The 22373-nt window shown below is 64.1% G+C and overlaps 1 protein-coding gene across 2 annotated transcripts in view; it reads right to left on the reverse strand.

The window, feature by feature from the left end:
• Nucleotides 1-22373, reverse strand: part of HIRA (histone cell cycle regulator) — a 44890-nt gene extending 22517 nt beyond the window's left edge. Inside the window, exons 1-8 of one of the 2 annotated variants that reach the window (XM_068989743.1) lie at nucleotides 22269-22373; nucleotides 10615-10677; nucleotides 9680-9790; nucleotides 8572-8662; nucleotides 7587-7681; nucleotides 2828-2923; nucleotides 1978-2138; nucleotides 788-955 (exon numbers count right to left, since the gene is read on the reverse strand). In XM_068989743.1, coding sequence (XP_068845844.1) covers nucleotides 788-955; nucleotides 1978-2138; nucleotides 2828-2923; nucleotides 7587-7681; nucleotides 8572-8662; nucleotides 9680-9790; nucleotides 10615-10677; nucleotides 22269-22305 — 822 coding nt within the window. In that variant the 5' untranslated portion in view covers nucleotides 22306-22373. The remainder of the gene's footprint in view (nucleotides 1-787; nucleotides 956-1977; nucleotides 2139-2827; nucleotides 2924-7586; nucleotides 7682-8571; nucleotides 8663-9679; nucleotides 9791-10614; nucleotides 10678-22268) is intronic. The other variant, XM_068989744.1, reaches the window with a different exon arrangement.

Genomic DNA, 22373 nt, shown 5'->3' on the forward strand with positions numbered 1-22373 from the left:
GCTGGGGATGCCTGCCCTACACCAAATTTGAGACGCACACAGGTGGCCCAGCGGGGTCTCGTCCCAGAGGCAGGCAGATGGCCGGTGTGGGGAGACGGGAGAGCTGCATTAGAGGCGTGGGCCCTGGGCCTGGAGGCTGGGAGGCCTTGGGGCGAGTGTCCTGTGGAAGCACCGGGCAGCCACGTGGCGAGCCCTGGAAAGTAGCCAACCCCCGAGCCCCCGGCTCCAACAGAGCCCCCCGTGAAGCCGGCGTCACCTGTCAGCCTCAGATGCCCTCTGCTTCCTCTGCTCGTGGCCCACAGCTGACCAAGTCAGGCTCACACAGGCTGCTCCACAGCCTGCCTCAGGCCTGTGAGGACGCTCCCCAGGAGTCTGATCACCACCACCAGGCGGGTCAGCTGACTCACAGTGCGGTCTTGGCGCCACGCCGGCCGCGGATGGGTCTCAGGGAGACTGGGGAGTGGGCCACTTGTCAGGGCTGCCAGCCTGAGTGCCCTTGGGCAGGCCCACACACGCAAAAGGGCCAGGCTGGGCGCACAGTAGTCCTAACAAAGCCTGACTCCAGTGATACTCATCATCACATCCATTTGCCCTTAAGACACACGGGATGTGTTCTGTAATTAGTTTAAAGGAAAGAAGAACCGGATGACAACGTGTGCTGGCCCTCGGAGGCTGCCGCCTCAGTCCCACATGTGGCCTGAGCCTGGGGAGCACGGCCTGGCCCAGGCTGCGAGGGTCCCGCTCAGGCGGCACTGTCGGCCGACAACCAGAGGCCCAGCAGACTCACCACGACGGTCACAGCTTTCCGATGCCCAACAAAGTCCATGTTGGTCTTCCAGCCCTCCCGCTCGATGATCTGGGCGGTGGGGCCGGAGTTGTTCATGGCGTGGGCGGACACCAGGTAGTGCCCGTCCGGAGACCAGCTGAGCCGCAGCACGTGGGTCGTTCCTCCACACTGCAAGGAGCACCTGTGCTTGAGTGGAGCCCGAGGCCAATGCCGGGAGCAAAACCCGCCCCGGGACTCAGGCCGCGCGGCGCCACTGCCGCCCCACTGCTCAGCGCACAGGCTGAGGGCCGGCCAGACGGCACCTGTCCACTGCTTCTGACCACAGACCCTCCTCCGCCCAGCACCGGGGAGCCCACGGGGGTCTGCAGAGCAGGTGCTGTGGCCGCCGCGGAGCCCTGCTGACCCTCGGGGGTCTGGCTGCGAGCCTGTCCTGGCACGGCAGCAGGGACCACGAGGGCCCAGCTGCTCTCCTGAGCCCTCTCCTCCCTGCAGCCTGGAGATGCCACCAGCCAAGGAGAGGTTGGCGAAGTCTGCACAAACTGCCAAGGGCACAGCAGAGAGGCCCTGCTGCCCGACCCAGGCGGCCCTGGCACCAGGCCTCTTGCAGGGTGAGGTGACACTGCTATAAGAGCAGCTGCTGAAGCTCAGGGTCAGCCCTGGGCAGCCCGAAGGCCGAGGCGGCTAGGACCCAGGCTATGCAGGCGTGGAGGAAGGCCCACCAGGCAGAGCCCGAGAGCAGGGTGGGGACACCCCTGCACCAGGACGGCCGGACACGGGAGCGTGCACACGCGGAGGAGCCGGGAAAGTGTCTCCCGGACCACGGCGACCCCCAGCTCCAGCCCCGCGTGAAGGCAGGACTCCAACGAGAGAAGGGAGAGCGGCACGCGAGCCACTGCAGTCGCCTGCGTGGACGCTGCGCACGGCCGCCAAGGCCCCGCACAGGCCGCCTGCCCCCAGGGCAGGGGTCAGCAAGCGCACGCGCCTGCCCGGCGTTGCCTCCACCCCGCCTGGGGGCGGCGTGCTGCACTCGCTTCAGCGCCAAGCCGCACAGGCCTCGCCACTGCAAGGCGGCTGTTTCACAGCTCCCGGGAAGGGAACAACTCTGGGCTCCCCCAGGGCTGGGCTCCGCAGCTCGGCCCCGCGCCAGAGGCAGGGCGGGTGCGGGTGGGCGGGGGGCTGTGGGCCCTCACCTCGTCGAAAGGCTTGGTGATGCTGGTCTCCAGCTGCCAGTCCAGCGTCCTCCACACCTTCAGGCTGCGGTCGTCAGCTTGAGAGGCAATGTATTTACCGACAGGATCCCAGGTCAGGCCCTTCACCAGGCCAGAATGGCCTCTCAGAGTGGCTAGGATTTCTGCAGGACAAATAAGAAGCGTTGGAAAGACTTCACCAGGGGAAAACTCTGTCTAGAAACACAGGCAGGGGGCCGGCCGGCCAAGAGAGGGGGCTTTAGGAGCCGTCCCGGCCAGCCCCCGCCCCCCCGGCCGCGCCCCTTGTCCTGCTGGGAGCGCAGCCCTGCGGCTAGTCTCCCTTCTGGACAGGAGGCCACCTGCCAGAGCCGCCCTGACCGCGCGGGGGCGGGCCCTGCACCGTGGGGTCCCTGCTTGTCCTCGCTGAGGATGAGGGTATGCAAGACGGGACCCGCCCCGACAGGGCAGGAACAGGAAGCACCTCGTGGGCTGGAAACGCAGGGCTGGGCGGGCTCTGCTGTTGGGAGGGATTCCAGCCTGTCAGCAGGGAAATGAGCTTTCTGCAGAGGGAATGTGTTCGCCTGCTCATGCCCAAGGGCGTCACAGAGAGACGGGGGGGGGCACAGGGGGCAGAAGCTGATCCCGCGGGGAGGGCGTACTAGAGGGCACGCGGCCGCACAGGGGCTTGGCTACTGCTGTCTCTAAAGTCAACTTTCAAACCTTAAACACGGTCGACGGAGACCTGAATTACTGGCAAGACCCTGAGAGGCCAACCGAGGGGAGCCAGACCACCCGCTGCAGCCACCACCAGGGGGCGCCGTGGCCAGACCGCCGGGGCAGAGGCGGCGCAGACCTGGGAACTTCACGGCGTTCCAGATGACCACAGTGTTGTCCACGCTGCACGAGGCCAGCCAGGCGTCATGGGGGGACCACGCAACGTCCATCACATCTGGAAGACAAGGGCGGGCGGTCAGTCTCTCACCGTGGCGTGGGTGCTCACACACAGCTCCACCCTGCCCGCCAGCCGGTTGGTCAGTCAGCGGCCCCGGGCTTCTCACGGCTGGGCAGACTTGACCCGGGACCACCATCGCTAGACTTTCCAAACCACCCTGAAGCACTCCCCACTCAGGCCCTGCAACTGGACAGGAGGCCTGAAGCGCCCAGCGGCCCCGCCCACACTCAGATGAAGAGTGGCAGCCCTGGCAGAGGGGGCCAGACGGCCGAGGGCGCTCTGGTTCCTCCGAGCGCAGCACCTGGCTGGGCACGGGGTGTACGGAGCAACGGCTGGGCGCGAAGACAGAAAGAGCCGCCACTCAAGAGCCGTCGGGCCCTCTCCTCCAGGCCGTGAGCTCCTCGGGGGCAGCACAAGCTCTCCTGCCGACCCCCTCTGCGTTGCGGGTGCGGGCCGGGAGCAGGCTCTGGCACCCACGGCACTGTGCACACCTCGCATGTGGGGCGCTTGTGGGCGGGGGCTCCTCACGTGCTGTGAGCACGCTGATTCAAAGCCTCCTTTTTAGCTTCAGGATGGCTCCCTTCTAGCCCGCTGAGTCTATCTTTGTTTACTTGGCAAGACTGCCCGTCATTCTGACACTGTCTGTGGCCTCCCCTGGTGCCCCCATGTGCTGGGAGGAGGCTGTGGGGGGCGGTCTAAGGTGAAGGCAGGTCTATAGCAGGCGGCACAGGAACCTCTGGGGCCTGGGTGGGTGCTGGGGGCTCCACGCACACCTCGGACCCCTGTGCTTCCAAGGCCTAGAGCAGAGGCCTGCTCAGGTAGGACTCCAGAAGGGAGGTGAGTTTCTTAGCAATTTCCTGAACTGTGGACAACACAGACATCAGCCGCCAATTCCATCAGTTTTCCTTCCTGTAGGAGGTTATCGTCGTCAAGTCTGTTACTCTCCCTTGTGGCACTTTTAAAAATTGTTACTTCTTTCCTATTTTATCTTGCTTTGTTAACCGTGACAAGCATCCGTCCTGCTGGTGGTCTGGGGGCGAGCGCTCCTTCCATCTCCGCTGCCGCGCACCTCTCACGGCCGGAGCGCGCCACGCGGCCTGCAGCTGAGCTCACGCGGCCTCCTCGGCCCCGCCGGCTGCTGCGTGGCTGCTGGCCCATCACCTCTGGACGGCGCTTTCCTGTGGTGCTCGGGCCGTGGCGCTGCACCAGGGGGCGCCGTGGCCAGACCAGAACCCACAGCCCCGCGTTCTCAGGAGCCCGCGGCCTCCTCGACGTCCATCCCGCTGTGTGAGCTTCCCCCACGTCCCGACTCGCCCTACCAGAGGCCCTCTAGAGCCACCGCCGAGTCTGTGGTCAACCTCCACAAGGGACACAACCTCCCCGCGCACCAGCTCGGAGCACCTGCCTTCAGACCAAGCACCTGAGTCACTCGCCCCGCTGCTGCCGCGCTCACCAACTCCCCAGCGTCATTCCACCCTGCCACCCCCAGAGGGCGCTTCTCTGACAGCCTGGGAGTCTTCCACTGCACCAACGACCTTGGCCTCCTGGCCTCGGCCACTGTCCCCAGGCCACGCCCAGGAGCCCTCCCTGGCCTCACCCCACCGCTCCCCCAGACGCTCCGATGGCTCCTCCCGCCGTGACGGCCCGGCCCACCCCTGCCTGTGCCGGCGCTCGCCCTGTCTCTGCAGGAGACCAGCCAGGCTCCACCGAGTTCCAGGCCCAGGTCTCTCCTAAGCCCTGCCAACTGGGCCTGAACCGGACCACACCTGCAGGAACCACGCCCGCCAGGGCCACGGCCTCCACGTGCTGCCCCGTGGCCGACGCGACCCCTGGTGCCCAGGCAGCTGTGGAGCGGGGGCGGGGGGCTCACCCTGAAGCTCTCACCATCTTCACTTCCCCCCTCCCACGACTCAGCCGCGCCCCGGGCCCCGGCCCCGCTGTTAGCCCCTGCACTGGGCGCCCCCCGACCAGCTCACAGGTCTGCCCCCACCCCCGACCTCCGCTCTGCTCCCCGGATCTGCCCGACCACCCGCCCCGAGTTCACCGCCATGGCCCCCGCAGCCCGACAGGCCCTCACCCAGATGCCGCCGTGGGTCCCCCCGCCCCACAGCCCAGGGCCCCGCGCAGCTCTGCCTCACTCAGCCGAGCGCCCCGGCCCCAGGCCCACGGCCACACCCCGGGCGACTGCCCTGCGGGCCCCTCGGCCTGGTGGGGCCACGTGCCCGTCCCCTCCCTGCCCTCCGCTCTCCCCGCCAGACACCACCTTCCAGACCTTCCTCAGGAGTCTTGAGTAAAACTGCACGGCTCTCTCTCTACCACTGGACACTCCAGCCGCCACTCTGGCTGCCGCCACCCTTCGGCTATTGCTAGAGAAAGCCAAAGCTTTCTTATGTGAGGCCAACTAGCAACTTCCTTCCATCAGTCTGGAGTGCTTTCCGACGCTCCGTGAGCTCTCGGAGCTTCACTCCTCACATCGTCTCGCTTTGCATTATTTTCCAGTGTACCTACTCTCTTTTTTTTGGTACACCACGCAGCTTGAGATGGCTGGATGGCATCACCAACTTGAGTGAACTCCGCAAGTTGGTGATGGACAGGGAGGCCTGGCATGCTGCAGTCCACGGGGTCGCAGAGTCGGACCCGACTGAGCGACTGAACTGACACAGCTGGTGGGGTCTCTGTCCCCAGACCAGGGACAGAGCTCGGCATCCAGCAGGCAGAGGGCTGCACCCTCCCTGCTGGACCCCCAGGGCACCCCTGCGCACCTTCTGACTCTGTCTAACTGCAGTGCAGAGATCCCACAGGAGTGACGTGGTGACACCACCCTTGCCCGTCTCCTCTCCAAACCAACAAGACAAGGCTCAACTGTGGCCTCTGTTTGCCCTTGCTCCCAAAGACCCAGGGAAGACCTTATCACAGTAAGGGAACAGTTATCTATGGCAATTTAAAAAAGAACGAAGATTTTTATTAGGAATTGATACTGAATAACCTAATATTCACTTCAGAATGCCCTAGGCTAACCCTGGCTTTGCTTACCTAACTTCCTAGTATGTTAACATATGTGAACAGAGCCCCACAACACAAAATTCTTCTGTTATAAGCCACACTTAGTGAAAATGAATCACTGCTGTCAAATGTTATTAAATTCACAAGTATTCTGGTGTTACTGATTTTTCCAGCTTTGTTCATATTTGTCGGAAAGGCAGGGTTGTAGCTTCCTTTGAAGAATAAGTATATCTATGCTTCAGAATAATTATTAATAGTCAGAAACCATGCCTCAACAGATAAAGTGGGCTCAGGAGCCATTTCTGAAGGTGACTCCCAGCCTCCCCCATGGTTACCATTTGCTCAGGGTTTCCTGACCCTGTGGCATCAACTGTGGAAACCAGAACTTTCTAGCAAACCCTGTTTCCTCCTGCGTTCTGCCTTCAGCTCCACGCTACACATCACACTGCACTCTGGCGGCGTCCACCGCGGTGAGATGCGCTCCTATCAGGGCGTTTCTCCCCACCCTGGTCACACACGCCCAGCACGTGGTTTTCACATGCTGCTTTTCAAGACCCAACGCTTTCTCCCCATCTGCCTCTGCTTTCTCAAGGATCCTTTTTCTTAAATGTTTTACTCACACCGGCCGCCGGAGGCGCCCCCACGGAAGGTGAGCAGCTCTGCCTGCCTGTGAGGAGCCCTGGGCGGTGGGCTAGACGCAGTATCAGATGAGGGCCCACGGAAGTCCTCTCTGAGCCCCCCACCTGGGGAGCCTCACGGGCAGCTTGCTGGGTTCCAGAGATGTAGCTGACTCCGTCAGGGTGACCCGGTGGCCCTCCCTCAGCCCCTGCTCACCCTTCCAGCACCGTCTGCAGCGTGGGCCCCCGACCCCCCTCCAGCTGCAGGCTCCTCCCCAAGGGCTCGGGGACACCCCCCACTGCTGGCTCTGCGGGCACGCAAGGGGCCCGCTCCCCCGCTGCTCGGCCTTGGAAGCTCCCCAGTCCGTCTCCTCTTAATGCGCACAGGCCCTGCTGGGCCCTGGCTGTTTCCACCTGAGCCCAAGTCCACCTCCTCTGCCACAGAGTGGCTGGAGGGTCCCTCTCAGACCCCAGGGCTGTAAGGGCCCCCATCAGCAGGGCCACGAGCCCTCCAGGACCGGCCCTGTACATGCGGCCGGCACCCCCAGATGCAGCGGGTGAGATGCGGCCAGCTCACTGCCGGCCCCCAGCCCCCTGGCACGCCGGCCCGGTCCTTCCCGGCCAGACTGCAGGCTTTCGGAGAAGACTGAACTGCCCTGACTCTGGGATCCCTGGCCTCTGACCGAGTGCTGTCCACCTCAGTCCAGACCTGAAAGAGCCCACTGAAGACACTCTAAACACACTCAAAGTCAAGCAAGGAGCTGCCAGTGGGCCCCGTGGGCGGGTGTCTGCGGAATAAAGAAAGTGCGCTTACGGACTTAGCGATCCGCTGAGGAGGCAGTGACTCAGTTCCCAGGATAAACAGCGGGACGTGGGGAGTTCTACATTAAAGATATAAACACACAGCCCATGAGGGCAGGAGTGGGCACACTGACGCCGCTGGAGCAGGCAGGGGTCGGGGCGGCCAGACGCAGGGCTGCGCCGGGGCCCCGCGCTCCACGGGCCGCTGCGGCGCCCCCCCCCCCGGGCAGCCCACTCACCGCCTGAGTGACTCCGCAGGATGGAGACGCATCGCCACTGCTCCACGTTGGCAAGCTTGCCACCGGAGCCGAACACGGTGCTGGGCCCGATGTACCTGTGCGAGAGAGGAGTCAGCGGGGGGCCGGGTGGGCGCCACGGAGACAGACAGACAGACAGCGGCCGGCTGCACGGCACGGGCTGGGCGGGCAAGGCCGCATCTGTGCACCGGGTGGACGCTCGCAGCCCGACCAGCCGTGGCAACATGTTCAAGAGACAGAATGGCGTGGTGGCCACAGGCCCGGACGTCACTCCGAAAGAGCTCCCTCTCGCCATCTACGCTGGAGCACAGCCCGGGACACACGGAAACACACACACATAGCCTGCGGCTCCCTTTAATTGGCAGGATTGTGATTTGCTTCTGTCTCTCAAATTGGGTCGCACATATGTCATTCTACGTTGGCTGAAGCCACAGAATCCGAGGCCCTCCTGCAGGGCCGTGAACTCCCTGCTGGGGTGCTCGGGCTGGGACAGCACTGGGGCGGCCCCCGGGCCCCGCAGGCCCCGCTAACACCCTCCGTCCGGCAGAGCCCACCCAGGCTACAGGCAGGCTCTCCTAGCCACAGCCCCAGGGACACTCCGGCTGAGCGGGAGGCCTCTGGTTCCTAGCCTGCCTGGCCCAGAGGCCCAGGCCCAACCTGAGGGGGCCTGGAGATGGTGTGCTGCGGCCGCGGGGCCGTGGAGCCCCGGGAGAGAGGGAGCAGGCCAACGCCAAGGAGGGCGGGCTCTGGACCCCGTGTGTGGGGAGGCCTCACTCGCAGGACGAAACCAGAGAGGCCACCAGCGCCAGCCCTGGGGGGCGCTGAGCTGGTCTGCAGGCAGGTGGGTAGCTGCCCCAAGCACATGTACTTCCTGCCACCCCTGAAGCTGGAGCTCTGGGTGCCAGGGTGGGATAAAGACCAGTAAAGAAGCTTCTAGGACCAAGACGGAAGAAAAAACAGTGCTTACGTAGCCCGTTTCCACACCATAATCAGTTTGTCGTCTCCCCCGGAAGCTAAGTACATCCCACCGTTTGACCACCGCACACAGTTCACGCACGCTGGGGAGAGAAACAGAGAGATCAGTGTCTGTGGGGCCGGGCGGCAGGCGCAGCTCAGGAAGGCCGTCCTGCTGGGGCAGGAGCGGGCGCGTGAGGCGCCAACCACGTGCACGAGCGCCCGCCCAGGGCAGGGTCCGCAGGGGCGCTCGTCTCTGGGAGGTCAGTGCTGAGCGTGCGTTCCGGGAACTGGGAACTCAGACCCCTCGCGTCAGCAGGGTGCAGCGTGCTGAGACGCGTCTCTGACCTGGGACGACCCTCCACAGGAGGGCTCGTGAGAAAAGGCTGAGACGCCCTCTCCAAAGCATCCAGGGAAGCAGCTTGGTAGAGCATCAAACTGGCTTCAAGCCACCTACCAGTTCCTTCCCAACCGCAGGTAGACTCCCCTGCACGCGCCAACTAAGCGGGCAGAGACCCTGGCCCTGCCGGTCGGAGCCCCCCCGAGTCCCACGACACAGGACACTGTCCAGGCTGTGGCCCTCACGTGGATGGTGGGAGGGGCATAGTGCCCACGGGGGCACGCGTAACTGGGAGCGCGCGTCTCCGGGGCAGCTGGGCGGGCCCCAGAGCCGGGTACGGCCCCCAGATGCTCCAGGGCAGGCAGCTACGGCGCTACTGAGGGAGAGGACACCGCGACCCCGGCGGGAGCCCGAGGGCCTGGCAGAGGCCCCAAGGGCCACGGCGGCCAGCCTGGCGTCTGCTTAGCTGTCTCATGGGCACCCTTCCCTGGAACCCTACTGCCTCCAGGCCACTGGTCCCACAGCCCCGTGGAATCAGGCGGGAATGGCTCGTGAGCAGGAAATCACCAGAGGTACCTGCGGACTGTCCAAAGGAGGTTCTGTGGGCGGGCCAGGTCTTCTGCTGAATAACTCACCCCGGTGTGCAGCCAAGATCTGCGCGTCAGACAGCAGGCCACGGGAGCTAGCGCCGCACGGCCTGAGCTCTCTGATCATAAACACACATGCTAACCTTGGGCACTGTGCCACCACGCAAAGCCTGCAAAGGGCCACCCTGAAATACCTAAGTGATTGTCCATCTGGCACAGCATCTTGGGGACGTTCTCGTCCTTCTCGTCATCCTCCTGGAGGACTGGAGACATATTCCAGATTACAACCTTCCCAGAATCCTGTCCTGGAACGGAGAAGCAGAAACGACTCGAGGAGTCTGGAGCAGGCACAGGACACCGTGCCCCACCCTCACCCAGCACACAGTCAGGCTGACCGGGCAGATGAATGGAAACAAGCGCTGCTGGGCTCGGAGGCCCGGGCTCTGCCCTCGACCCTGGCCTGGCCTCCAACACGGGCCCACCAGGGGCCCAGGGGGGCCTCGTGCCAATCCGGGAGACGAGCGGCTGTGCAGGGGACCCCACACCTCCCCACCGCCAGGCAGCGGGCACTCTGCTGGCACACACACCTGAGCATCTCAGGAGGGATTCCACTGCTAGGAACTCCCAAAAGGGCAGCCCCTCTCTAACTCTCCAGTACAGAAGCGAAAACCAGTAAGGGCCTGGACATGGCTGTGTCAAAATCTCCACACAGCGCCCCCAAGATGGCCTTTTGGCCAGGATCTTAGGACTCTTCCTCATCAGCCCCGGACCTCAGGGTGCCGGCCCGGCAGGCAGGCGCACCCGTGCGGATGAGGACGGAGCCCCGGCCCCGGGTAGTGAGCGGAGCTCTCCTGAGCCCTGAGAGACGCGCAGTGACAGCAGGCTGAAGCCTGCGCCCAGCCCCCTCCAGTTCTGCTGTGGGACCACCAGCCTCCCCGCGCTCAGGAAGCCAGGGTGCAGGCTGCCTAAACCAGGAGCCCACTCAGCAGGGGTCAGAACATCAACCTGCGGCCAGAACACTCGGAGTGCGCACTGAGCCCCAGGTTCGGCCGTGAGCTGCCACGGGTGCGCTGCAGAGCGGGGGGCGGGCGAGGGTGGGCACAGCGCCCCGCTGCTCCCCAGAACCTACCTTGCCCTCCAGTTGCAAACTTGGTCCCGTCCGGGTGAATATCAACTGAAAATATTGGTTTTCCTGGGAACAGAGGAAAGAAACACACAGTCACAGACCCACACGCGCAAGACACCAGCGACTCAAGCACAGCCCGCCCACCGCCCGAGGGCACAGCAGGCTGCCAACAAACGCCACAAGCGAGCAACGGCGCGAGCTGCCCACAGCTGCCCGGGCACGACAGCGGGGCAACGTCCTGTGCCCGCGGGCTGGGCCTGCAGACCCCACACTCACCCAAGTCACCACCAGGTGGGCGTGTCTGGGAGGCAGCTCGGCCCGCCCCAGTCCCAGGGGCGGCAGCAATGGGAACCCCCCAACCTGCCCCACTCCGGTTCAGCTGGGCCCCATCGGCGTCACGGAGTCGTCTCCGCGAGCGCAGCCCCACGGTCGATCAGACGGCACTCCCCGCGGGGAAGGCCAGGCCCCACTGGGGCCCACGAGGCTGGAGGCAGTTGGGCAGACTGACCAGCAGAGGCCCTGCAGCAGACTGTCTGTGCCCACCGGTGTCTCCCAGCCAGCTCTCGGCCTCCTTCAACCCTGGGCCCGGCCCAGGGAGGGGGCTCAGGGACACACAAGCAGCCTGATGGTGAGCTGGACATCGGCGGTCACCAACACAGATGTGGGGTGGTCGCCAGGGGTCTCTCAGCTGAGGACACTGTCTGCATCACAACAGAGGGGCACGGTGGACGTGGGCACGTGGGTCAGGCTCCGGTGTCACGTGACAGCAAGCGGGAACCGAACGGGAGTGTGGCTCCCTGCAGCGCTGTCTCCCAGAGGGCACGGCCATGGTGAAGCCAAGCGCAAGCTTCCACGAGGCCGAGGAAGGCCTCCGCCTGGTCACGCCACGGTGCCGGGGAGCGGCAGGCATAGGCACTGAGCGCTCCTGCTCTGCGCTCTGGAGGCAGCGGCCACTCAGGCCCCGGGCCACGGCTGTCAGGACAGGCCAGCTCTGCCTGGCAGCTGTCGGCCCTGACCCAGCAGCACCCACCTGCGCGCAGCGACCGCCAGAGCTCATCCCGGGGCACAGACCCGCACAGGCCCCCTCCACCCTCAGGAGAGCCCAGATACCGTCCACAGCGGCCCCGGGAAGGCAGGCGTGGGCAGCATGGGGGCTTGCCGCCCGTCCCCGCAGGCAGAGGGGCTGCAGGGAAGCTGCTGTGAAGGCGGTTCCCTGCCATCTGCACCATGTGGAAGAGAAAGGACGCGCGGGGACAAGATAACCCAAGAAGCCTGCTCCTCCGTGTGCTGTACAGGCCAACTCGCCTGCGCAGCTGCCATCGGAGCTGAGCTGGCATCAGTCCTAAGTGGTACAGCAAGGAGCACCCACGTGCCCGGCTGGAGCACAGCACACTCACCTGCCCGCAGACCCACCCGGAGCACCCAGAGCCCGGCCCGGCACACGCACAACCCCAGGGAGGCAGGATGCACACGGCGCAAGCCTCAGCGTGGAGCCGGGGGCGGAGCCACTGAACTCAGCCCGGGGCTTCCTGCAGAAACCACAAGTGCCCTGAGCCCCCAAGGCGGAGGGTCAGCCAGAAGACGGGGCACCACCCAGGAGTGCAGACCAGGGGGCAGGCTGCCACCCGGGGGCAGGAGCAGCAGCAGCTCTCACGGGGAAGGCGCTGTAGAGCTGGAGGACGAGAGGACGGCAGAAACGGGTGGGCCCAAGCCCTGCCGCTCGCCAGCTGCACAGCCTCGAGGAAGGCGCTTCAGCTCTCTATGTGGCCCCTCATCTACAGACGGGCAGCGGAACCCTCATCTAGACAGGCGGCCAGAACCCTCATCCACCAGACGGGCAGCGGAACCCTCATCCACCAGATGGGCAGCAGAACCCTCATCTAGACAGGCGGCTGGAACCCTCATCTAAGGACGGGCAGCGGAACCCTCATCCACCAGACGGGCAGCGGAACCCTCATCTATGGACGGGCGGCCAGAACCCTCATCTAAGGACGGGCAGCGGAACCCTCATCTATAGACGGGCAGCGGAACCCTCATCTATGGACGGGCGGCTGGAACCCTCATCCACCAGACGGGCAGCCGAAACCCTCATCTATAGACAGGCAGCGGAACCCTCATCCACCAGACGGGCGGCCGGAACCCTCATCTAAGGACGGGTGGCCGGAACCCTGGTCCACGGCCGGTCTCCAATCTACAGGACAGCCAGCTGGCCGGAGGAGGCAGACGAGGGCTCCACGTCACGGGGCCTCCGTGGCCTGCGCCTCAGTCCGGAGCCTCTCTGCAGGGCGCACTGCGCTCAGCGAGGCTGGCACCCGTCTCCTCTGCAGGGGCGCGCCTCGGGTCAGAGGACACACGGAGGGACCTCTGAGGGGCTCTGGCAGTGGCGCTGTGGCTGCAGCGTGAGAGCCGGCTGTGGAGCCACAGAGACGCGCCCCCGATGGGCTCTGCAGAGACGGCGACACAAGTGAGGGATACCCTGGGAGCCGCGGCAGCCGGCAGCCCACCCTCGGGCTCTGCTCCCAGACGGCCCTGACCCTAACCCCCCGAGCACCCCACTCCCGTGCTGTCTGGGGGTGCTGATCCGAGCAGCACGCGGCTGCGGCACGCAGCTCCCCACTGGGCAGGAAGAGAGTCAGCTACCGAAGCCGGTTCTGACCGGGGCGCTCAGACAGAACCCTCCTCCTGGGCCTTAGGAGGCCCCCGAGTCCTGACCTTCACCTAACACCACCTACAAAAACCAACCTGAGATGGAACAAGGGCCCGGATGTTGAACGTAACATCATAAGAACTCTTAGAAGAAAGCAGAGGGAGGAAAAAGCTTCGTGACACTGGATTGGGCAACAGTTTGTTAAGACGCGACAGCAAAGGCACGGGCGTTAGAGAAACGGGACAACCTGGATTTCCTGAAACCTGTCACTCATCAGAGGGTGCTATCAACAGAGGCGAAAGGCCACCGTGGAATGTGAGAGACGCTGGTGAGTGACATCAGGTGTCCAGAATACACAGAAAACTCCTAAAACTTAATGACAAAAAACCTCCAAAACTTTGATTCAAAATGGGCCAAGGGGGACCCCCCTGGTGGTCCAGTGAATAAGAACGCACTTTGCGGTGCAGGGGAGGTGGGTCTGATCCCTGGCCCAGGAACTAAGGTCCCACACGCCACGGGCAGGGCAACTAAGACCTCGCCCTGCAACAGAGACGCCGAGGGAGCACTGAGGCCCGAAGCCACAGCCGGGGCCGGACAGACGCCGGCAGGTGAGAGGGCCTCGGACACCTGTAAGCAACGGGCAGAGGCTCAGACGGACGTTCTCCGAAGGACAGCCACCGTGAGGGGAAAAGAAAGAGAAGCAGAGGCCGGGGCTGGCGGGGAGGCGGGGAGAAACGCGCCCCGCGGGCTGGCGGGAGCAAGGGCTGGGGCAGCCCCCGCGGCAGCTCTCAGGGCCGTGCGAACGGAGTGAGCCGTGCTGGGCTGCGCCGAGCTGCTCCGTCGTGTCCGACTCTTTGCAACCCCGCGGACTGCAGCCCGCCAGGCTCCTCTGTCCATGGGGATTCTCAGGCAAGAATACTGGAGCGGGCTGTCACGCGCTCCTCCAGGGGATCTTCCTGACCCAGGCATCAAACCCAGATCTCCCGCACTGCAGGCAGACCCTTCACCATCTGACTCACGAGGGAAGCCCAGAACTACCCGGGATCCAGCAACTCCCCGTCTAGGTTTATGCCCCAAAGGACTGGAAGCAGGGTCTCAAGGAGGCATCTGTACCCCACGTTCCCAGCAGCTTCATCCACAAGAGGCAAGAGCGGGACGCAGCCCCAGGGCTCAGTGGCGGATGACGGCTGAGGAACCGTGCTGTGGCTGCACAGTGGAGCATCATTCAGCAATAAAAAGCAAGGAAATCCTGACAGAGGCAACAGGGGCGAGCCTGAGGACATGCTGTCCATCCCCGTCAGCCAGTCACAGAGGCAGGCACCGCACGACTCCACTTGTACAAAAGCCCGAGAGGAGTCAGACTCAGAGAGACACGGAGCAGGATGGCGGTGCCAAGGGCTGGGGCAGCTCCAGTTTCCCAAGATGAAAATGCGTGGAGACTGGCTGCCCCACAGTGTGAACACGCAGGACACGGCTAAATAGCACATGTAGGAGACGGCAACACGGTAAACCTTACGCTCGTTTTCTCACAACTTGAACAAACACTAACCAAACCCGACCCGGACCACGCACGTCTGCACACAAGCGGGCAGGTGGGGTGGGAGATGGGCACACTTGTCCGGCTGCTGGGCCCACGTGGCCGTTCCCGCTGGGGACACGCAGACGAGCCCACACAGGCAGAACTGCCACCACTCAGGAAGCAGGAGCCACGTGCACAGACCCTCACGGCCTGTTTTCTTAAACCACGTGCCCATCCGGACACACACGAGTGTCAAACACCTGTGGTTGCCATCAGCGGGCGGATATGCTCCCCTGCAGGTGCCAAGCGTGCACGTCCGTGCCACAGCGTGCAGTCTGCAGAGGCCCGGCCGCCTGCCTCCAGGCCCGGCGCCTACACTCTCCACAGAGGCCCGGCCGCCCGGCCCCCCACCTCCCTCTCGCGCCCACCAGCTCTCCCCTCCGACCCTCGCTCCCCTCATGGGTGCCCCCCACCCCGCAGAGCCAGTCTGCTCTCCCAGGAACGGTGTGGCCGCCTCACGGCATCTGGCCCACTCTGCCCAGCAGGATGCGGGCCGCGAGCGCCGGGTACCTCGTCTGCCTCCTCAGGGCCTCCCCAGGCCCTGCAGCGTGCAGCGGGCCCCCCAAACGCCGGCAGTCGCGAAAGGCTGGGCAGAGGCCCCGCGTTCTGACACACCTGCCGGGACGGCGGGTCCTCTTGGCTGAGGGGGACTCATGAGGCAGCCCCGCCAGGGAGCAGGGCCCGGCTGCACGCCCAAGGGGCCTCTGGGACCCCCAGCGCTTCAACCACAACCTCTGGGTCCTAAGTCAGCACCGCCGCCAGACACCTCTCGGGTGTCAGCTGCCCGAGACGTTCGAAACAGCGCACAGGAAGGAAGCTGGAGGCTCGCGCCAGGCAGCCGTTGCTGGGCTGGCTTCGGCTTTTCGCGCCGTGAGCCAGGGGTGAAGCCGGTGCAGGCGCACGCTTGCAGACTGCTGTCTCTTTTCCTGTGAGTTTCCACGGTGCCATCCCTTCTGCCCAGACCCATGGCAAAGGCAAGAGCGGTCAAGCACCACATGCCCACAGAGGGAAAATCTGTTTAACAACCTAAAAAATTCACACTGTGGGTAATAATACTGTGCTGCGTGTGTAGAAGCTGCTGAGACAGTGAATCCTGGAAGCTCTCATCAGGAAAAAGGGATCTTGTGAAGTGACGGACGCTAACTATACCTACTGTGACGATCACCTTTCCGACATGTACAAATTGTGTTGCACACCGGAAACGAATTACTGTTTTGGGTCAATTTTAAAAAGAGAACAGCCACCCCACAGTATCATTTACGTGGAGAATGCCTGGCGGCACCTCAGCTGTCTGGAGGGAGGCTGCAATGGAAACACTGGGTTTGCTGTGCTGTGGGCCTGCGGCTAAGGTCTTCAGCGGTCCAGGCACCTTCACGATGCAGTCTATGCGCTAAGTAAAGCCTGTGTGCTTGCTTCTTTCGGCCGTCCCACGCAGCACGAGAGGTCTAGTTCCCCAACAAGGGCTGAACCCCAGGCCCCGCGCTGGGAGCGTGCAGTCTTAGCCACTGGACTCCTGGGGAGGTCCCAAAGGCGGGTACGTTTAAAAGCACCAAGTCACCCAGTTATCTTTCCCAAATGGTCTGAAGGACCACGTTCTAAAGTCTTAGCAGTGCGCTCTCGTTTTTGCATTTTCTAACTTCCTAAAGAAAACAGGTCTTACTTTTCTCAGAAGAACTTTTTTACATTTTTCAGATGACCAGTGCAGAGCCACCAAGCTCTCCGCTCCCCAGACCACACCCCGTTAACACGACCACGGGCCGACTCGGCGGCGGACGCGCCCGACAGAGGAGCCCCCCGCCTGCGCCCCGACGGCAGCTGTAGGCAGAGCGGCGCTTCAGCAAGGCCCCCGGGTGCCCCAGCTGCTCCTCCACAGCCTCCCGGGCCCTGGGGGTCGCGTTCACCCCCCCATATTCCACCTGGCGACTCTCTGGGGAGGGGGAACACTCCACATCTCCAGTGGGGAACAGATCACAGAGCCTGCTTGACAAAACTCACCACGTGGGAAGCTAGACGTCTGTGCAGTTCAGTATGTAAGTTACACTTCAAAAGCAGCATGTGTGTGTGTGCGTATGTGTGTGAATGTCACACCCACACCCACGTCCACACCCGCACCCACAAACGTGCACGCTCACTGCACCGGCACCACCCTGGCCGCCTCCTGCGCGGTCACGGCCGCAGCCTCTGCCCAGGTCCCTTGGCTCCCACACCTGGCCCAGGCCCGCGGCCCGGCAGAGCCACGAAGCCGTGCCAGGTGGACTTCTGCCCTGCCCCAGGCCCGCCCCGCAGGCGTCCTCTGGCTGCCCTCTGCGTGAACGCTCCGCCCGCAGAGGGCCGCCTTCCCACCATCTGGCCTGGGGTGGACTGCTGGCTGCCTGTGGCGGCTCCCCAGGGGAAGAAGGGCTCCCTCAGACCAGGGCTTCTTGCCAGGCAGCCTGGGGGGAGTGCAGAGCCTGCAGGAGGAGTGGGCGGGAGACGAGGGCGGGCCTTCCGCCCCCTCTCCTCACACGAGGAGGCGCCAGGGAGCCCCGAGTAGACTCCCCGCCCCGACCTACTCCTCCTGGCGGGAATGGCGTCGCCTGCTGCTACCCAGGACGGTGCTCACACCCTGCCCCTGCAGGAGAGGCAGGCACGCGGCAGACACTGCGGAAGGCGGGTGGGCGGCCAGGGTCTGCGCCATGCCCAACGCCCGCTCTGTCTCCAGGTGTGCTGCTGACCGCAGCAGGTCTCGGGAGCCGCACACCCTGACAGTCCACGGGCAGACCCCTGGAGAAACAGAGGCACCTCGCCCCTCTGGGGAAGAGGAGGGCTCGAGGCAGACAGGTCCCAAGACGGGGCCCACGGCTGCAGGGCCCTCCCGGCTGTGTGACCGAAACTCTACTCCTAAGGCGAAAGCAGCTTTTCACACACTCCTTAAGTCCAAAGACGTATCTGCAAACACCTTCCTTTCTGGCCTCCGTCTCCACCTTCTTCTCAGCGTCTTAACGAAACCCACAGAGTGTCTCCAACCTAGTCGCCTGCCTCGGCCTGGCCCACTCCCACCCCGACCTCCTGCCTCCACTGCGTCTCACGCCCAGACCTAGGAAACCGCCTCCCTGCAACACCCGGCCTCCCCGGAAGGCCCAGGCACCCCGCAACGCGCCGGGAGGAGCCCACACTTCCAGGCAGGTGCCCAGGGCTTCAGCCCAGAGCCCCAGAGGCCGTGGCCCGCGCGGCCCATCGCTGACACGCTCGCCCGCTCGAGCCCTCCCGGGGCCTTCACTCCAGACACTCCCGAGCAGCAGCACGTCCTCCACCCCCTGTCCTCCCAAGGGCCAGGCTCAGGCCTACGGCACGCGTGCCCCAACCCCGCCTCCTCCCTGGAGGCTGTCCGCTTTGCACTCTGGACAGCCGTCTGTCCAGCGGTCTGCCCCGCGCCTGCCCGGCGCACGTCCACCTCTGGTCCCACAGGACTTCTCTGCAGGAGGATTCAGCGTTTAGGGTATAAACCCCAAGCGCATGATGCAAAGCAGAATCCCACCCAGTTGCTTCTGAGCCTTCGTCAGACGTATCCTGGTTACTTTTCCAAACCCCACTACTGTCTCCAGGCGGAAGCTGGTGCGAGACTGTGAAGAGCATACACTTCCCGAGCCTTCACAGCTGAGCTGGGGGCAGGCCAGGCAGGTGTCACCCGCCTCACTCAGCAGACCAGGTAAGAGATGTCAAGAGCCTTCTGGAACACAGGCCTGGCAAGCAGCAGAGACAAGAGGAGGACCACCTGACTCCAAAACGAAAGGCAAAGCCCTCGTCCTCAAGCAGCTCACAATCGAGTGGGACGGGTGAACAGGTCCCCGGCAGCAACCACCGAGAGACACGGCGGTGAGGCCACAGCGCACCCTCACCCACCGGCTCCCGGAGCCTCATCCCCGCCAGCGGCGGAGACCCAGCACGTCCCCAGACACCAGCCTGTTGGACTAGTCTGATCCGGGCCAACAGCACAGGTTACGGGAATGACCACGCGGTCACGAAGCGTCACCTCCTCCCGGCCTGTCCTCAGAGCAGCCATGCGGGCCTTTACGCACCCAGGAGGCTGCGGTGCCTCCCCCCTTCCCTGCGGCTCCCCTTCCAACTGACGTTCTTAAATGGCAGTAAAAGGCCTTAAATCCTCTGTGGGATGAGAAGGGATCGCAGACAGGAGAAAAACGCACACCTCAAAGCAACGGAACAACTGGAAAATTACGCTGTTGTTGAAACTTTGCCCGACACCTTTTCACAGCACTGCCGTCCCAGTGTGAGCCAGGAACCGACGGAGGACGTGACTCTGTCAGTCCCGGCCCTTCTCGTTGGAATGGGCTTCACTCAAGAGCTGTGCATGAACTCCACAAGGGGACAAAGGCCCAGGGAGGAGAAGAACCACGAACCTCCAGTCAAGTTTTCGCAACATACAGACTACGTTTTCCTACAACTGAAACATAACTGCTCTCACTCTCTAACCAATATACGGTCATAGGCTAATTAGAGACAAACCTTATCTTGGCCAGGCCTAAAATAAAATACTTTGGCCACCAGATGCTAAGAGCCAACTGACTGTAAAAGACTCTGATGCTGGGGAAGACTGAAGGCAGGAGGAGAAGGGGACGACAGGATGAGAAGGTTGGATGGCATCACAACTCAGGGTTGGTGAGTTTGAGCAAGCTCTGGGAGATGGTGAAGGGCAGGGAAGCCTGGCGTGCTCTAGTCCATGGGGTCGCAGAGTCAGACGTGACTGAGCGACTGGACAGCAAAGGAATACTGTCTCCCACAACACAGGATAAACCACGCACCACACACATGTGCGGACAGTCCCCTGTATGTAACCGCTACACACACGGCAAGCCTCACGGGCGCCTGTAACGCACCTCAGCTGAAGACGGCCTTCCGAGGCTGGGCGCAGGGTCGGATCTCACCAAGGTGCAGAAGGTGGAGTCAAAAGCCCAAGAATTCAGTTAACAAATGATGATGTCTTGAACCTGCTCTGACCCCACGTTCAAAGCTCCTTTCTGTGACATGACTTCAAGATTTAACTCACCTCCTTAGCACAGTGGTTCTCACCTGGGGGTTCTGGCCTGGCCAACAGGGGCCCCGGCAACGTCTGGAAACAGGTTCCATTGCCACAAGTGGGTAATGTCTGTGTGTGTCAGTGTGTGAAGGCGCCCCTGTGCAGAAGCCAGGGCTGCCGCTAACACCCTACAACACACGGGCCGGTCTCCACACAATCACGTGCCCCAAAATGGCAGCAGTGCTGGGACAGAGAACGCCTCCCCTGGAGGCAAGGCCTCACCATCTCGTCAGCCCGGGAACAGACGGCGGGCACGCACACCTGCACTCGGCAGACGCTCGCCCAGCAGCCTGGCCACCGGGCCCTGCCCCGCGGAGCGCCTTCCCTCCCTGGGCTCTGAGAGCCCAGACAGAGTACGTTCGAGCCGCATAACCAGTCAGGAGACGGAGTGCAAAGTCAGGAAACCAGAAAGCGCAGTGACGTACTCTCCAAAGCACCTCGACCTATTTGGTTTGTTAAACTGAAGTACGGGCGGCCTTCTTTACTGGCCACCACCCACCGCTGGGATTCCGAGCGGCTCCCGCTATTCACCAGTCTTTACCGGACGGCGCAGGCGTGGTCCAGACCAGCAGCCAGCCTGCGCTTCAGGAGAGCTGTCATTTACCAGCAACGGTCCTTCTGAACGCTCCATGAGACTGGGGCTGATTTCAGGAGACTTTAAAAGAAAGGAGATTCGACAGAGAACAGGTCTAAAGGAGTCTCAGTTTCTTTTATCATTACCTTCCAGGTTTCTAACGCACTTCAGACTCTGGGGAGCCCTCTGTCTTCCTCCCCAAGCAAACACCCCGACTGCACCACGAAGCAGGCAGGGCAGGCACCGTGAGGCTCCCTGTCCTCAAGGCCGGCGGGGAGGCCACAGGAAGGAGCCCGGCCCACAGTCCGGCCCACCCTGCCCAGCTGACTCTTTCCCACCCGTGCCTAAATGATCGCTTAAGCATCCCGACCTGCTTGTGCTTATGCAGCGTGAAAATCATGTCCTACAAAGGAGCTCATCACGAGGCCAGCAATGATGAGCGGGGGGAAGACAGGAGGAGCGAGCGCCACACACAGAGCCGGACTGCACGGGCGCCGCCGGCTTCACAGGCACAGCAACCGGACTCTCCCTTCCTGACCCACACGCACAACTTACGACGACTGAACGTCCGCCCAGCTCTGCCGGGGAGCCCAGCCCTCACCCTACGCCTCAGGAAACGCACTTGGAGCAAGAGGCAGGAGAAACGAAACCAGAGCTCCCCGCTTTCGCGCTCGCGCGCCGCCAACCCAGTTAGTCAGTTAGCCACCTCAGCTCTCACCTGCGACAGGCAGCGTCATCAGGCCCTCTGTACAGAAGGCAGAGCCGCGTGGGGCAAGGGATACGGAGCGAGCCAGGCAGTCCCTGCGCTGGGGGCACGTACGGCACCCACCCTGGGGCCCAGAGAGTCTACTGAGTACCAGGAGCAAAGAGAGACCTCGCCCGGACCCAGGGAAGTGACAGAGCAGTGCCCCGCCCAACAGCAGAGTGCTGCTCAGTGCAGCCGCTGCTGCAGGAGGCATCCCGAGACCCCAGCTCAGAACTGAGCGCCACCGGCTCAGAGAAGGAGAGAGCACCTACCCGACCAGCTCTAGAAGAGCCCTGCAGCTCCCTCTAGGCGCCCGGCTGAGTACAAACGAGGAACAGGGCAGAACCAGGGTGGCTCCTGTCTATCAGCAGTCAGACAGCCGGCGGTGGCGGGGACCCTGGCCTGGAGGACAGGCCCCCACCCAGCGCTGCCCGTGGGGGCTGGCGGCTGGCGCCCCTCCCGTCCCAGGGAGCCGAGGCCAAGCCCTGCAGCAGGTGGGCGCCCCAGGCAGAACTGGGCCAGCACTGCCGGGCACGGCACGCGTCTCTGCACCAGCCTCTTAACCCAGGGCACGGAGCAGTCCGCTCCACCCGAGGGGCCCGGGCGCTCCAACTCGGCGCGAACGCAGTCCCGCGGGCTGGGGGGGGGGGGGGGGGCTCAGCCTGGCGTCACGGGGCTCCACTCGGAGGCACAGGCAGCGGATGCAGCCCCGGGGGCGGCAGGACGTGCCCCTTCCAGGCCCCCGCGCCGCCAGCGAAAGGGCCCCCGCGCCCGGCCGTCACACGCTGGCCCGGCCCGGCCCGCGCCCGGGGTCCGTCTCCGCCGCCGGGCTGCGGCCTCCGCCCGGCCCGCCAGGCCGAGGGCTCCGCGCACGTGCGGGGCGCGAGCACGTGAGGCGCCCGGGGCCCCCGCGCGAGGACGGAGTCCGCCCCGCCGGCCCCGCGGCCCGGGCGCCCCCGCGCCGGGGCGAGGCGGGAAGGCGGGCGCGCGGCTCCCCGGCGGCCCGGCCCGGCGCCCGGCGCCCCCGCGCGCACTCACCATTGTGGTTGACCCAGGTCGGCTTCAGGAGCTTCATTGTTCGGCCGCCGCCGCCGGGCTGAGGCGAGAGCCGCGTCCCTCAGCGCGCCCGGGCCATGGAGCCGC

The sequence above is a fragment of the Capricornis sumatraensis genome, chromosome 17 (assembly GCF_032405125.1).
Source record: "Capricornis sumatraensis isolate serow.1 chromosome 17, serow.2, whole genome shotgun sequence".
Classification (NCBI taxonomy): Eukaryota; Metazoa; Chordata; class Mammalia; order Artiodactyla; family Bovidae; genus Capricornis; species Capricornis sumatraensis.